Source organism: Ovis aries, chromosome 20 (genome assembly GCF_016772045.2).
Source record: "Ovis aries strain OAR_USU_Benz2616 breed Rambouillet chromosome 20, ARS-UI_Ramb_v3.0, whole genome shotgun sequence".
NCBI lineage: Eukaryota > Metazoa > Chordata > Mammalia > Artiodactyla > Bovidae > Ovis > Ovis aries.
Window position 1 is genome coordinate 15,968,179 of NC_056073.1, and position 13,264 is coordinate 15,981,442.

Consider the following 13,264-nt stretch of genomic DNA (forward strand, 5'->3'; position numbering starts at 1 on the left):
CGCTGCGGCACCCCTGGAGTTGACTCTGTGACAAAGTCCAGTTCTACTTAAGTCTCTAGGATGTGAGGCATAGAGGTCCCTGCTTCCCTGTGCTCCTGCAAGGAAGGAGTTTATTTTTTATTTTTAAAGACTGAGATGGCCTTTCCTACTCCTGAAACTGGAAACGTGGCCTCAAAACAGCCTTGGGAACTGGATGCCCTCTCCACCCCTCTGGCCAAATATGGTCTCTTTATGGATGGCCTTTGCTTACAAATTGTGTCTGCTCCCTCAGATTTCCGCCTTGCACATGACTGCTGCTTGCCGCTTTGGCTCACCAAGTTTCTCCATTCATACTCTAAAATGTGGGAATTGGATTTGGCCCCCTTGTTTTCCAGGGCTAAACTGTGTCATCAAACAGACTGTGGCCCTAATAACTTTTGGTCAGGTGCCAGCCCTGTACCAATTAGCTGGGGGCAATGTGGGAGTCATTGTGTGGGGCCATCTGGGGTTTTGCCAACAGTGGGGTTGTGGACAGGGTCTTTTGGTATGGTGTGTGGGCATAGACAGTGCAGGGTTTTTGTTTTGACACATTAAAGTTCTTAGTTTATTAGCATGGACAGTGTTCTGAAGCTCGGCCAGTCCATTATAGGTCTCTTCCCTATGGTGGCTCAGATGGTAAAGCGTCTGTCTACAATGTGGGAGACCTGGGTTTGATCCCTGGGTCGGGAAGATTCCCTGGAGAAGGAAATGGTAACCCACTCCAGTACTCTTGCCTAGAAAATCCCATGGACGGAGGAGCCTGGTGCAGGCTACCGTCCATGGGGTCGCAGAGTCGGACACAACTGAGCGAGTTCACACTTTCACTTTTCCTATGAATTAACCCTTCAAACCTCTGAACTAGTGTAAATGAACAGGAGATCAAGTGATTCTAGATGGTTGATGCAAGTCTACCTTGCTTTATATCCAGGAAAAATAAGTGTGTGCATCAAATAGTTCTAAGTTAAATCATACTTTGATTACACTGGTTGTTCTGTTTTAAAAGGCAGCCCTTCTCCCCTGATTGTGCTGGTTTCATGGTTATACACTTATCTCCAAACTTATCAGGTTGTACACAATAAATATAGCATTTATGTGTCAAACATGCCTTTAAATAAAGTGGTTGGGAAAAGAAGAAATATCAAGACCGTCAAAATTACAGAAGCAGAGGAAATAATGACCCCAAACAGCCCAAAGAGAGATCCATGTTGTATGTTAAGGATGTGTGTGCTGCAGTGTAGATCAAGCATATATGACTGCTTGGCCTTTACACTCAAACAGAAACATTAAACATATCCCTTGAGGGATGGCTGGAAGATTAGATTTTTTCAAGATTCTCATATAAAGAAATAATGCGTCCTTTGGCTCTTTTTATACAGGGATATCTGAGACTCAAAATCTATTATCTAAATAATATTAACTAATATTAGATACATAATAATAATATGTTATCTAGTTTCTTAACATGACTTCCTAATTACGTTTTGCTTATGTCAACATTAAAACTCAGCCTCAGTCCCCAGCTGGCTGGCTGTGGCCAAGGAAGGTAGACTGGAGGTCTGTGGAACTAAGAGTTGACTTTAGGTGAACTCAGAAGAGGTTTTATGTACATATACACACGTGCAGCTAAGCATACCTGGAAGATTAGAGATAATCAATTTAACAAATAGTTGCTGAGAACCTATTGCAAATTGCTGTGACTATGTGGGTGATGGTGAGATGGTTCAGTAATAGTAATAAACCATGAGCTTTGCTCTTCACGCTGGTGGACTTGGATCTGTTCCCAAGACCCTGTATGTTTTTCCCAAGTATTAAATTCCTTGGCATGCAGGCAGGAATGATGTCACAGTCCTCTTTATCCACTCAACTCCCCCATGTGTAATACAGCGTAGAATAGTGCCTGGTAGATGAGTAATGAATGAAAAACTTAAAATCTTCAGATTGGACACCTGAGCCTCTGGAAGCAGAATTTAAATTTCCAACACTGGCTAAATGCACAGTGTTTGTAAAGGAAGACTTATTTTCTTTGGTACAGAACCAGAATTGCCCAAATTAAAAATATAAAACCCCCAAAGCATGTAGAAGATCAAGGTCTCGAACAGCTATGCCCCATTTAAATCAAGTTCTGTATAAAATCTAGAATTTCAGATTTCTCCTGAACTTTGCTGTTGAGCATTAAAAAGTAAACACACCTTTTAGAATTTGGAAATCGAGATTAGCCATGCCTGTAAATCAGGGTGGGCTGGATTTTGTTGGCGGTTCCTTGTGAAGTAACTCGTGTATTACTGAACTCCCTGAAACTGCACTGTGACTACTGTGGGTTAGAGACCATCAACCCTTCAAATGGCTCATCCACTGCTTGGAGAAGCAGAAATATTCAGCTTGGCCTCCTGAGTGGGGGTGGGGGCACTTATATGAGCATTAAATCTGATCAACACCCTTCTAAACCAGTCTCTAGAAACCAACTAATGGTAAATAAGCATTGAGAAGTCACTTCAGCGGCTAAAAAGAAGGAATGTTAAGCCAAATGAAACTCAAAAAGATAAATTTTATTTTCAGAGCAGCTGATGCAATATTGAATCAGGTTTTCACAAATAAATATGACAGTGTCTATTTGGTTACATCTCTGATGAATGCCTATCTATAAGAACTGTAATAAATTTCTGAGAAGGCTAATGACTGGAAACTTTTAAGTAAAATGCTCCTGGCTCTCTGAAAAATAGTATTGTGGCAATTAAAAAAAAAATGCTCATCACAAAGGGGGAACCAACCTAGAATGCCCTAGTTGTTTTTGTATTTTAAGGAATGCAACTTTTGAGGACAAGTCTATAAAACATCTTTATTTATTTGTTACATATGATGTTTAAATATAACTTTGCTTTCAAGCTTCAAACTTTTTTTTTAAACCCCTGGGAAAATAAGACTTTTGGTTCACCTTAACAAAAACTGACCTAGGAAGAAACATTTTTAGCAAAATGTATTATAAAATTCACTAGAAAATACTGTCCTCTTTTTTTGCCAAAATGTTACATAAAATCCTTATTAAAAATACACACATTACAAAAGAAAAAAGTATGAATATGCTATACATAGTGCTTTTGATATGGACCAAGGGACCTGCATTCCAGGGGAAGATACAGTGGAGCACATTAGATATTATGATGCCAACTGAAAATAGTGCAAACCGGAATAAATTACATCCTAACATGGCAAGGCATGCAAGACATTTCCTGCGAATAGAGCACAACGAAGCCAGAACAGGAAGCAATCACAACCACCATTTAAAAATGTTTTCATTTTTATTACATTAATTTTTTTTCAAAAATACTTTTCTTTACAATAGAACTCCTAGAAAATATTTACAACCTTCCTCTAATAAAATAGAACAGCAGTTAAATATATTTGAAAATAAGATGGGTTTTTCCATAAAATATATCTTTTTAACTTTTTATATACAAGCTTTCTCAAAGAGGTCTAAATTCACTAATGAAAAACTATCTGATAGTAAACAGTAATGGGTTGGAGACATAAACCATCGGGAAGAATAGTTCTTTGGGGTGAGGAGAGATGGGCTGGGGTGTGCAACACGCACATGCAGGCAGAATCATTTCAGGAAAAACAGCAAGTGCAATATTTTACTATGAAGTCATCCTCTGCGCTGACGCTAAGAAGAATACTAATTCAGCAAAGTGAACTGTCTTGTCAAGGAGGAGTTCTTTGGTTATTTCAAGTCAAAAATGCTTATGGTATACTGCATGGAAAGTCAAAACTAAATTGTGCCTTATATTTTTGCCTTGGCAACTCAGTTTAATGTTTTAAACTGGAACAGCCGGGCAAATCTCCAAACAGAATGCATACATTTGCTGTATAAACATTTTTCCTGGGTGTCTGCTCCTTTGCCAGATAAACTTTCAGAGATCCAGTAGCAGAACCCTTCCAGAACCCTCTCATATACCCACACGTGGAGGGAAATAGTCACTGGGGCAGATGGGATCAGCCGGTATTACACTTGGTACGGTTCTCAAATAGTTCTGCCACAAAGTTGATGCCCTGCCCAGGCAGTTCTGAACTCAAAACATCGAATAACTTGTCAGAAATGGTAGCAAATGACACATTATTTCCCTCCCTAAAAACAAAAAAAGAAAAAAAGGAAACTTTCAAGACCTCTTTTTTCTGAGAATAGAAATGATGGCATGAAAGGAACCGTTGTATTGATCTTCTGTCCGTGGCTTTCCTGAGATTCAGAGGACACTGCCTGCATGGGCCTGCTGTGGGTCGTGGCTGCCCGCTTAACGCTTTTGCAGAGACAATGTAAACGATGCTTTGTTCCTATCCTCATCCTTCCACTGACATCTGTCAGCAAAGTGCCCTGGCAGGGTTGCCACGCCTGCACGAGCTGGGGCATCAACCTATTTGGGGTGGGGGAAGGCCGGAAAGCCCCCTGCTCGGAAGTCACCAGCCAGACGCGTCAGCTCTGAGCTGGGACCGCATTCTAATCTGAAGGCGGGCACTCGTTTGCCCTGACGAAGGCCAGAGAGCAGTCTGACTCAGCTCAAAAGCCTGAGCTGAAAGCCATTTTTGAAGGATTACAGGTTTAATACCTTCAGGTACAAACAGCAGCCCTGCCGGCAGGGACAGGAGGCAGAGCAGAGTTATGTTGCTTGGAGAATTCTAGAAGAGCTTTGGTAAATGACTTTAATGAAAAATTCACGGTTTGAATGCAAACAATGGAGCCAAAAGGGCATCTGAAACTGTTTTCGTTGGCCTTTAATGCTATTTCCCTTGTATTCACCATCAGATTTGCTAGAAAACCCTTTTCCTCAGAGTTAGCGTCAAAGTAAACTTCGGTCCTGTACAGATGAGTAACAGCAGAATCCCAGTGAATCAGGTTTCATAGTACTTCCAAGTGGCACAGAGTAATTGTGGAACCCCACAGACCATTAACAGTGTGGCAAAAAGGAATGGGCTCTTCTGAGCTAGTTTTTGGGCAAAAGAAGACTGCTTGGCATTCTAGATACTTTGATCTGTGCTCCTTGACTATCTTCCCTAAAAACAACCCTGGCAACTTAATAGTTGGGGTTATTTTCCTCTAGACGGACTTGCAGTCAGTCAGCTCAGGCCAAAGTACGCCTCTGCCAATGGGTGAATTGGAGTCAGCCGGTCCTCAGGGCACGGGGAAGAGGACACGCTTGCTCTATGAACCACCTTCTCAGTAAACCACTGTCCAGGAGGGAAAGCCTGAAATGATACAGTACTCAGGTTTTAGAGCTAGGCTGAGTGATGCGCAGGGCAGGCAGAAAAATTATTTCCACATTTGGTCAACTCTTCAAATGATGTGTATGCTGGAAGAAAGCCGTGGAACACAAGGCTGACTTTGCTCACTGGAGAGCTACTTCCTAGCAGGGTCTCCCAGCAAAGATGCCAAGTTCACTGCAAACTGTGGAATGAGGTCAATACAAAAATGACTGTTGGTGGGGAAGGATGATCCAAGACCCCAGCAAAAAGAAAGCAGCCTGCTTTATACACACACACACACACACACACACACACACACACTCGCTTACTCACGCAAGCTTTGGGATAGAAGGCAATCAGGATGGTTGGCATCTAAAAAGCAAAAGAACATGAATGTCAAGTTCATTCCCAGCCAGGAATGAGTTCTTGGGAATGTAGCCTAGCCCAGATGAAACACATCTTAAAGTAGAATTGTGCCAATTATTTATTCCCCCCAACCACCCATAAAAACAATTGTTTTTAAATAAAAGGAAAAGAAAAAAACTGATTTGTTTCTAAACCTGGAAAAAAAAAAAGACCACTTTTTAAACAGGTAGTTTAAAATGATTATAAAACAAGCAGGCAGTCCCAGTTTCCTGATGAAAGAGGCTGGAGGCTGGAGGCTGTGGGTTTTTGCTGTCTGAAAGCGACACGCGGGGCCTTTAGAGTTCTGTGTCACCCTGAAGCAAAACTGAAGCCTGATCATCCAGGAGGAGACCGGTGTCCACGACCTCGGCCTCTGCCATGACGCCTCCTAACTGCTGGACGACGTCTTCGTCGAGGAGGTCCACGTCCTTGATGGGTTTGATCAGACTCAGCTGGTCCAGGGGCAACAGCCCCTGTGGCCCCACCGGCCCCGTAGTCCTCTCGATTGTGGCTGCCATTTCGGCTGCAAATGCTGCCTTTTGCGCTTTCTGCCTCTGCTGTTCCTCCTGCTGTCTGTGAGTTTTCATGTGTGCATTTCGGCTTTTGATCTTGAAGAAGACTCTATAAAAATGAGGAAAAAGAAGCATGAGACATTTAGAGCATCGGAGTTCTTGGAAATCCAAGGGTCCTAGAGGGAACAGTGGGTGTGCGGTCATGCCTGCTTTGGGGTGGTACTGACAGTGTTCTGGTCTCCTTAGCTCCGAAGACCTCCTCCCTCAGTGACCTGTCACTTCTCTTCTCTCCAAGGGAAGAAGATGGGGACAGGAAGACATTTATGTGTGTTGGGCTTTCTCCCTGTGACAATGGAGAACGAATTCTCAAAGCTTTCCTGTCCGCCTGTGGCCTGGGGCCCACGCCCCTTTCCCTCCTTCTCGTCCCTCTTTCTATCTCCATCGCTAGGTAAGCCCTTTCAACCAACTGAGAACCCTCAAATCATGCAGCCCAGCCCCGCTGGTTCCCACCATAAAACAACCCCTCCTCTGCCTCTGGCCTCCAATCCCTGTTCTTCCCGTCAAGATTCCAGGGGGGTCTCTGCCGACACAGACTGCTCCTCCATCCTCCACACTCTCCAAGTGGAGCACCGTCCCCTGTGCTCAGCCCGAGTGCTTGAGATCGCTCGCTAGTAACTATGTGGCCAAATCCAACAGCCCCACCTCGGTCTTCATTGTACTTGACTTCTGCACCGAGCAGTCCTCTTCACCCAAGATCCCTTCTTGTTTTGGCCATCATATATCACAGTTGGCTCCTGTTAACTTTCGAATGAAACAGTGGTTCTCAGCTGAGGGTGGGTCTGCCTCCCAGGGAGTAACGTCTGGAGATATTTCTGATGGTCACAATTGGGTGGTGCTGGCACTTCTGGCTTTGAGTGGGGTAGAGGCCAGGGATGTCACTAAACATTCTACGATATTGAGGGCAGGCCCTCTTCCTCAAACTAGGAATCGTCAGACCCAGGTTGAGAAATCCTGGGATGAGGGGTCTGCCAACTATGGTCAGTGGGCCAAATCCCATATGCTGCCTGCTTTTGTAAATAAAGTTTTCTGGGAATACAGCCATGTCTCTCTGTTTATGTATCGTCTATGGCTCCTTCCGCACTAAAATGGCAGAGACAGAATGGCCTGCAAAGCCTAAAATATTTCTCTCTGGACCTTTTTCAGAGAACATTTGTCCAGAGGTGAGGCTGCCTGTTTTAGGGGAGGGTGGGTAGCATAAATATTCATTCCTGAGCTCATAAAGGAGAAAAAGATCTGATTTGTAAGACCTGTGTCTTAGAACAGAGTTGGTGAATCACCACATGATGCTGAAAACTGTCTAATGTGATGAACATAATTTCAGCAGCTAAAAGCAGCACTCTGCAAACATTTGCCTGATGTTATTCTTAGTGTGGAAAACCATAGAAAATATTTTTATTTTCCATAAAATCTTAACTGGAGTTATGCTTGAAAAAGATCCCAAGCAACATAAAAACAGGACAAGAAAAACTGAATGTCACTGAAAGAGCAGGAAATACTTAGTTTTGGTTATGTGCTTTGTTGCCACCTAGTGGAGTAGGGAGTTGTTGCCTGTCTGGGGGAAGTGAGCAGAAGGTGCTGGTTCCTTGCAGAAGACACTGGTGTGACCCTCTTCTCTGCCTCTCTCTTCCACCCCAGGGCAAGTAGATGGAAGTCAGACTAAGGAGGTTTCATTGTTTCAAGTAAATAAGCCTGATGGTCAATCCAGGGGCTCCCTTATTTCTTGGTGACATGAAGATGGCATCATGTCCTGGTTCTGGAGGACATTAGAGCCCCGAGGAGGGGGCCGATCCTAAGTGTGTCTCCCCATCTCTGCAGGAAGAGAGCTGCTGGTTCCAACTCACCTCGGCAGGTGCCACTAACCTAAGGCTAAGAGTACGTACTTCACTGGGCTAAGGAATAAATACATACATGTAAACATCCTTTAAAACAATGCCAGGCAAGCACTGAGTAACTGATAAATGGAAGGAAAATGCCTGAAATATTCCATGAGGATGAATATTATAAACAGAGGTCCTGGGTGGCCTCTCTCATACAACCAAGGATGTTCCCTTAGTAGAGTTTTGGCAGCTGCCTGGTGGGCATCTCTCCAGGTAACCCTGCGTGTTTGCAGCACTGCAGGTTATAGGAAGAGCAACTCGGTAAGGCTCCTAAAGGAAGTCACTTGTGACAACCCCTCGTAGCACAGACTCACTGAGAAATAAACTGGAATTCTATACCGGATGCTGTGGGAAGGGACTGTGTGTATCTTACCAGTGATAAATAAGCAAACAAAGCAAACCCACGGGATGGAAGAGTGGTCGGACACCCAGGCTCTGTATCTGAACACCGATGGCTTCAAATCTCAGTTCTGCTCTTTCTGGGGGTGTGACTTGGGGCATGTCAATTTACTTAACGTTCAGTCCTTATTTGTAACCCAAGGATAAAGTAGTATCTGCATCACTTGGAGTTTTTGTGTGGGTTTAAAAGAACTCAGGCACACAAAGTATGTGACAAAATCAAGTGCTCAGTAAAGGCTGGCTGTCATTACTGCCCACTGTCAGTTTCTCCCTTTTCACTGTTTAAAATTATACTTAAAAGGGCAGAGATGACAAATAGGTTTTCTCTCATGGGTCAAGGGTGATCAACTGGTTGTGTCTGCGTGAAGCATGAGGATTTAAAGGACTGAAAAGCACTGGAGTCTTATCTTAATACAGTAGCAAAGAGTGTAGCAATTGATTAAAGATGTCCACCCTGGGTGCAGGAGTCATCAGCGGTGCTAGAAAAGCCATTTCTGCTACAGAGAGTTCCTGACTAGATGTTTTAGAGCCATTCTCAAATCACTGGGCAGGGATGCAAAGAAAGCAGTCCTGGTGAATATGCTCTGGGTGTGAAGGGAAGAGCTGGGAATCAGTCCCATCCATCATTTCTGGAAGAGTGAAGTTCTGTCACTAGAGATCTGCTCTCTGATGATGTCCATCCTTATTAGGGTTTAGGACATCAGAGTGACCATATTCTGAGTCAGAGACAAGGTCCATCTGCCACGAGGTACCACGCCGCCCCCAAGGATGGTACGAGGGAAAGCTGGAGAGTCTGGGTTCTTTTTCTACCTGGAGACATCTCAGGCCACCCTGGCCCAGACCCCACAGAGGCCTTATTCATCACACACTTAGATCCATCCCTGGCCCAGTTCTACCTACTTGCCGCACTCTTTGCAGGGGAAGATGGTGGTGGGGTCTGTTTCGCCGCTGGTGGTGCTGTGGGAGGGTGAGCTCTTCACCGAGCAGTACCCGCTCTGGGCACTGCCAGGCTTCTGCTTCCCAGAGGGAACAGCGCCCCGAGCTTTGGTCACCTGGTTGGTGCCACCGTGGATGCGGGCGTGGCCGTTCAGTGCCTGCCGGGAGCTGAACACCTGGGGAAGAAAGGGAGTGACATGACATCTACAGTCCTGAAAAGGAAATTAGGGTTATTAGTTACTCATTGGTACAACATGGGATACTTGAAACAGAGTCTAATGACAAGGCACAGGGGTTTTACATAAGCAAACTCTGGGCAAATGCCACAGAAAACAGAGATCAAATACCACGACCACAAATGCTGTGCCAACAACAAATCATTGTTACGATCAAAGACTGGGGGCTCAACCCAGCGCCTCCAACATACACGGAGGTCATTGGGCCATCTCCCCTCTGAACGCCTTATTTTTTCCATCTGTAGAATGAAGGGGTTTGGACCAGCTTTCTAACATTTTTTTTCAGCCAGAAACTTCCTCCCACTTTTTTCCCTGCTCTTTTTTTTTTTTTTTTTTTTACTTAAAAAATCTTATTCAAAAGCTCAAAGTTATAAGCAGAGGTGCTCTGGCTGAAATAGACGGCATTCCAGAACTGGGTCTATTTGCTCAGTTCTATCTCCCCTAGGAATCCCTAGAACCCTAAGAGACACAGCTCTGAAAACACTGATTAGCCACTCTGCTCTATTCTACGTTATATCTAAGCCCCAGTCAGTAGTCCAGTGCTGAAGCCACATTTCAGACCCCCAAATTTCACTACAGAATGATAAAAAGGGAAACGACTCAGTCTTTTGAAGCTTGCCGTAAAGCATGGTTTCCCAACCTCAGTATTGCTGACATTTTGGGCTGGATGACTGTTTGTTGTGGGGCTGTCCTTTGCATCATGGGGTCTTTAGCAGCATCCCTGGCCTCCACCCACCAGATGTCAGGAGCACCTCCCCAGATGTGACAAAAATGTCTCCCTCTGGACACTGCCAAATGTTCATGGGGAACGAGATCATTCCCCAGTGAGATTCACTGCTGTAAAGGGAAGTGATCCACCCCCTGAATTCCTAGAGCCCTGACTTCCAAATCGCTAAATGCACCAGCTAATGTGAGTACTCACTGAACCACCCAGCCACAGACAGTTGCTGTGTTAAGTTCATGAGTTCTGTTTATAGTCTTGCAGGGAAAAAAGTCTTTAGTTGATTTAGCAACCAAAACTTCCATGGTTAGGCAACAAATAAAACCAACACACTTCTTTTCCCCTCTGTTGTTTTTTTGAAGTGACGAAAAAACATTCATCCCACTGAGCATTTTTGATTGGGTAAAGTAAAAGATGATTCCCCTCACAGGAAAGAATTTACTGTAGACCCAAACTGTGAACTGAGAAAGCAACCAATTTCTAAACAAATTCACCAAAAAGACCGTCATTTAAAGTCACTTTTTGAATGGAAGTGTTCTATACAGTACGGTAATGATGGAGTAAAGCATCTAGGTCTTTAAACATCAAAGACAGAAACAAGCTAGCAATTTATGATCTCTTCAAAGGCAATGCAAGATGTACATATCTTTTTTTTTTTTACTTCTTAATTTTTTTCTTAGATGTGAATCAAGTAAATTTCAGCTTTAGAGTCTAAAATATTTGAAAGACTGCTGCTGTCTTCATCTAAGTGACAGACTCAATAAACAGCATTCAATACACTCTGGAAAAGAGTGTTATCCTATGTAACACACAAGCAGAGTAAGCACTAACTTGGGGGAAACGGCTTCATATGAAACGAATCATATATTCTAATTTTTTTTTTTGCATAATACCTCTAGAACGTGCCTGTACAGTTGTGTACAGCTTTAAGAAACCTGATTTGGGAAAAGCTCAGCAACTCAGATGAGTAGGAGACCCCTGGCCTGGAGAAGGAAATGGCAACCCACTTCAGTATTCTTGCCTGGAAAATTCCATGGACAGAGCTACAGCCCATGCTGTCGCACAAGTTGGTCACAACTGAGTAACTTTCACTTCACAGGAGACCAGTGGATGACTGACAGTCCAAAGTTAACAATTTAAAAAATATATTCTTCAAAACACACAGTGAGTCTTATATCAGCCAGTACAGATTCTGTAAGGCTTTAGCACTACGAATGATCAAATGGTGAATTGCTTTTATTTTAGCAAGATGATGCTTCTAACGTACTTATTAATAAGAAGTACTAGGTTAAGTAATTAAACAGACACGCTTTCAGCCTGTTTACATGATTAATTTGCTTAGTAAATCTTTTTTTTTTTTTTGCTTCCCTCAAAGAGTACAAAGATAAACTTCAGCCAGATCTTTGTAATTATGCCATAAAAGGAGACTCCTCTGGGGGCTCTCCCACAGCATTCCAATGCATGTTTCCAGGACAGCTCAGAGCAATGGGGAGGCACCACGAAACAGGAAGTGTGAGTTCTGGAGGCCAAGGCCTCTGCAGAGCCTAAATCACCTGCTTCCTGAGGCCAGAAAAGGACTTGCGTCCTCTGAGCAAGTGGCACAGTGTTTGACTCTGCTTGACTCCAGAAATATCTGTGGGCCAAACAAGTAAATGGATGAAAGAAAGAAAAGCATGGTCAAGTGGATTCTCTCTGCCCAGCTTTCACTGCTGGAAGACTGCAGTAAAAGGCATCATCTCTTTAAGCCGGCTGTACGCACGGCTCTCACCAGTCCCAGAGCCTCGGAGGACATGGAGACACTTACCGCCCCGCAGTTGGGCATTTCACAGATGAAGGAGCCCGAGGGCTGGCCCAGGGCCTGCAGGGGCGGCCCCTCTGTGGGAGCCAGGACCGGGCCCTGCGGCGGCTCCGGGGACTTGGGCAATTCACTCTCCTCTTCTCTTGTGGATTTCCTGTCTTCTTCCGGATCCTCCTCCTCCTCTACCTCTTCATCTTCTTCACTCGTCTGGTGTTAAGGGAATACAAGAGAAAGGGGGAACCCCCCCCAAACGACATTTTTAGTAATGAACAGAACCCAGGGGCCAGCGAAGGAGAGAGGGCCTGGATGCTGGGGCTGTGTCGGCATCTTTGTGCATGAGGGAGTGGCTGGCAGAGACTTCTCAGGAGGGACAAGGTTGGTCACTGGACACCTGGAATTCTGAGAGCAACCAAGTTCCCGAGGCCCACTCTGGGTCCCCTCATCACTAAAAAAAAATGTGCTACGGCAGAGAGGAGAGATTTTTCTATGTGGAGTTTTTCCCCCTTATTGGAGACCAGCAGAACATGACATCGACCAAAACCCAGGCAGGCTGCCCCACTTGCAGCTGCTCTGCCTTCCAGGGGAGTGAGAAGGTTTTCCAAGCAGAAACGACACCGTGGAACTCCGCTGGGCAGAGACCAAAGCCCTCTCATTATTTTTTTTAAGCTTACTACTTATTTTGGCTGCACCGGGTCTTCGTTGTGGCTCGAGGGCTCTCTAGTTGCAGGCTTGATCCCTGACCATGGATCAAACCTGGGCCCCCTGCATTGGGAACGTGGAGTCTTAGCCACTGGATCACCAGGGAAGTCCTCATGTTTGTTTGTTTAATTATTTTTAATTGAAGGATAAATGCTTTTCACTATTGTGTTGGTTTCCACCATACATCAGCATGAATCGGCCATAGGTATACATATGTCCCCTCCCCCCATGATTTGTTTTCAAAGGTTTTCTATCACACTTCCTTGCAAGACACCTGAGATATTGATTTGACCTTTGGCAGGCACATGACCCACGGCATTCTGATGCGCTCCTGCTCTGTTCTTGTCAGGATATAGGATCAAAGAGTGAAC

At 44.5% G+C, this 13,264-nt stretch overlaps 1 protein-coding gene across 14 annotated transcripts in view; it reads right to left on the minus strand.

Annotated features, from left to right (window-relative positions):
• Positions 1-2,543: 2,543 nt before the first annotated feature.
• TRERF1 (transcriptional regulating factor 1) overlaps positions 2,544-13,264 on the minus strand; it is a 209,175-nt gene continuing 198,454 nt past the window's right edge. For 11 of the 14 annotated variants that reach the window (XM_060403632.1, XM_042237295.2, XM_060403631.1 and 8 more), the window contains 3 exons: positions 12,201-12,401; positions 9,404-9,651; positions 2,544-6,276 (listed from right to left, as the gene is read on the minus strand). In XM_060403632.1, the coding sequence (XP_060259615.1) occupies positions 5,952-6,276; positions 9,404-9,651; positions 12,201-12,401 (774 nt within the window). In that variant the 3' untranslated portion in view covers positions 2,544-5,951. The remainder of the gene's footprint in view (positions 6,277-9,403; positions 9,652-12,200; positions 12,402-13,264) is intronic. The other 3 variants (XM_042237304.2, XM_042237300.2, XM_027958622.3) reach the window with 1 other exon arrangement.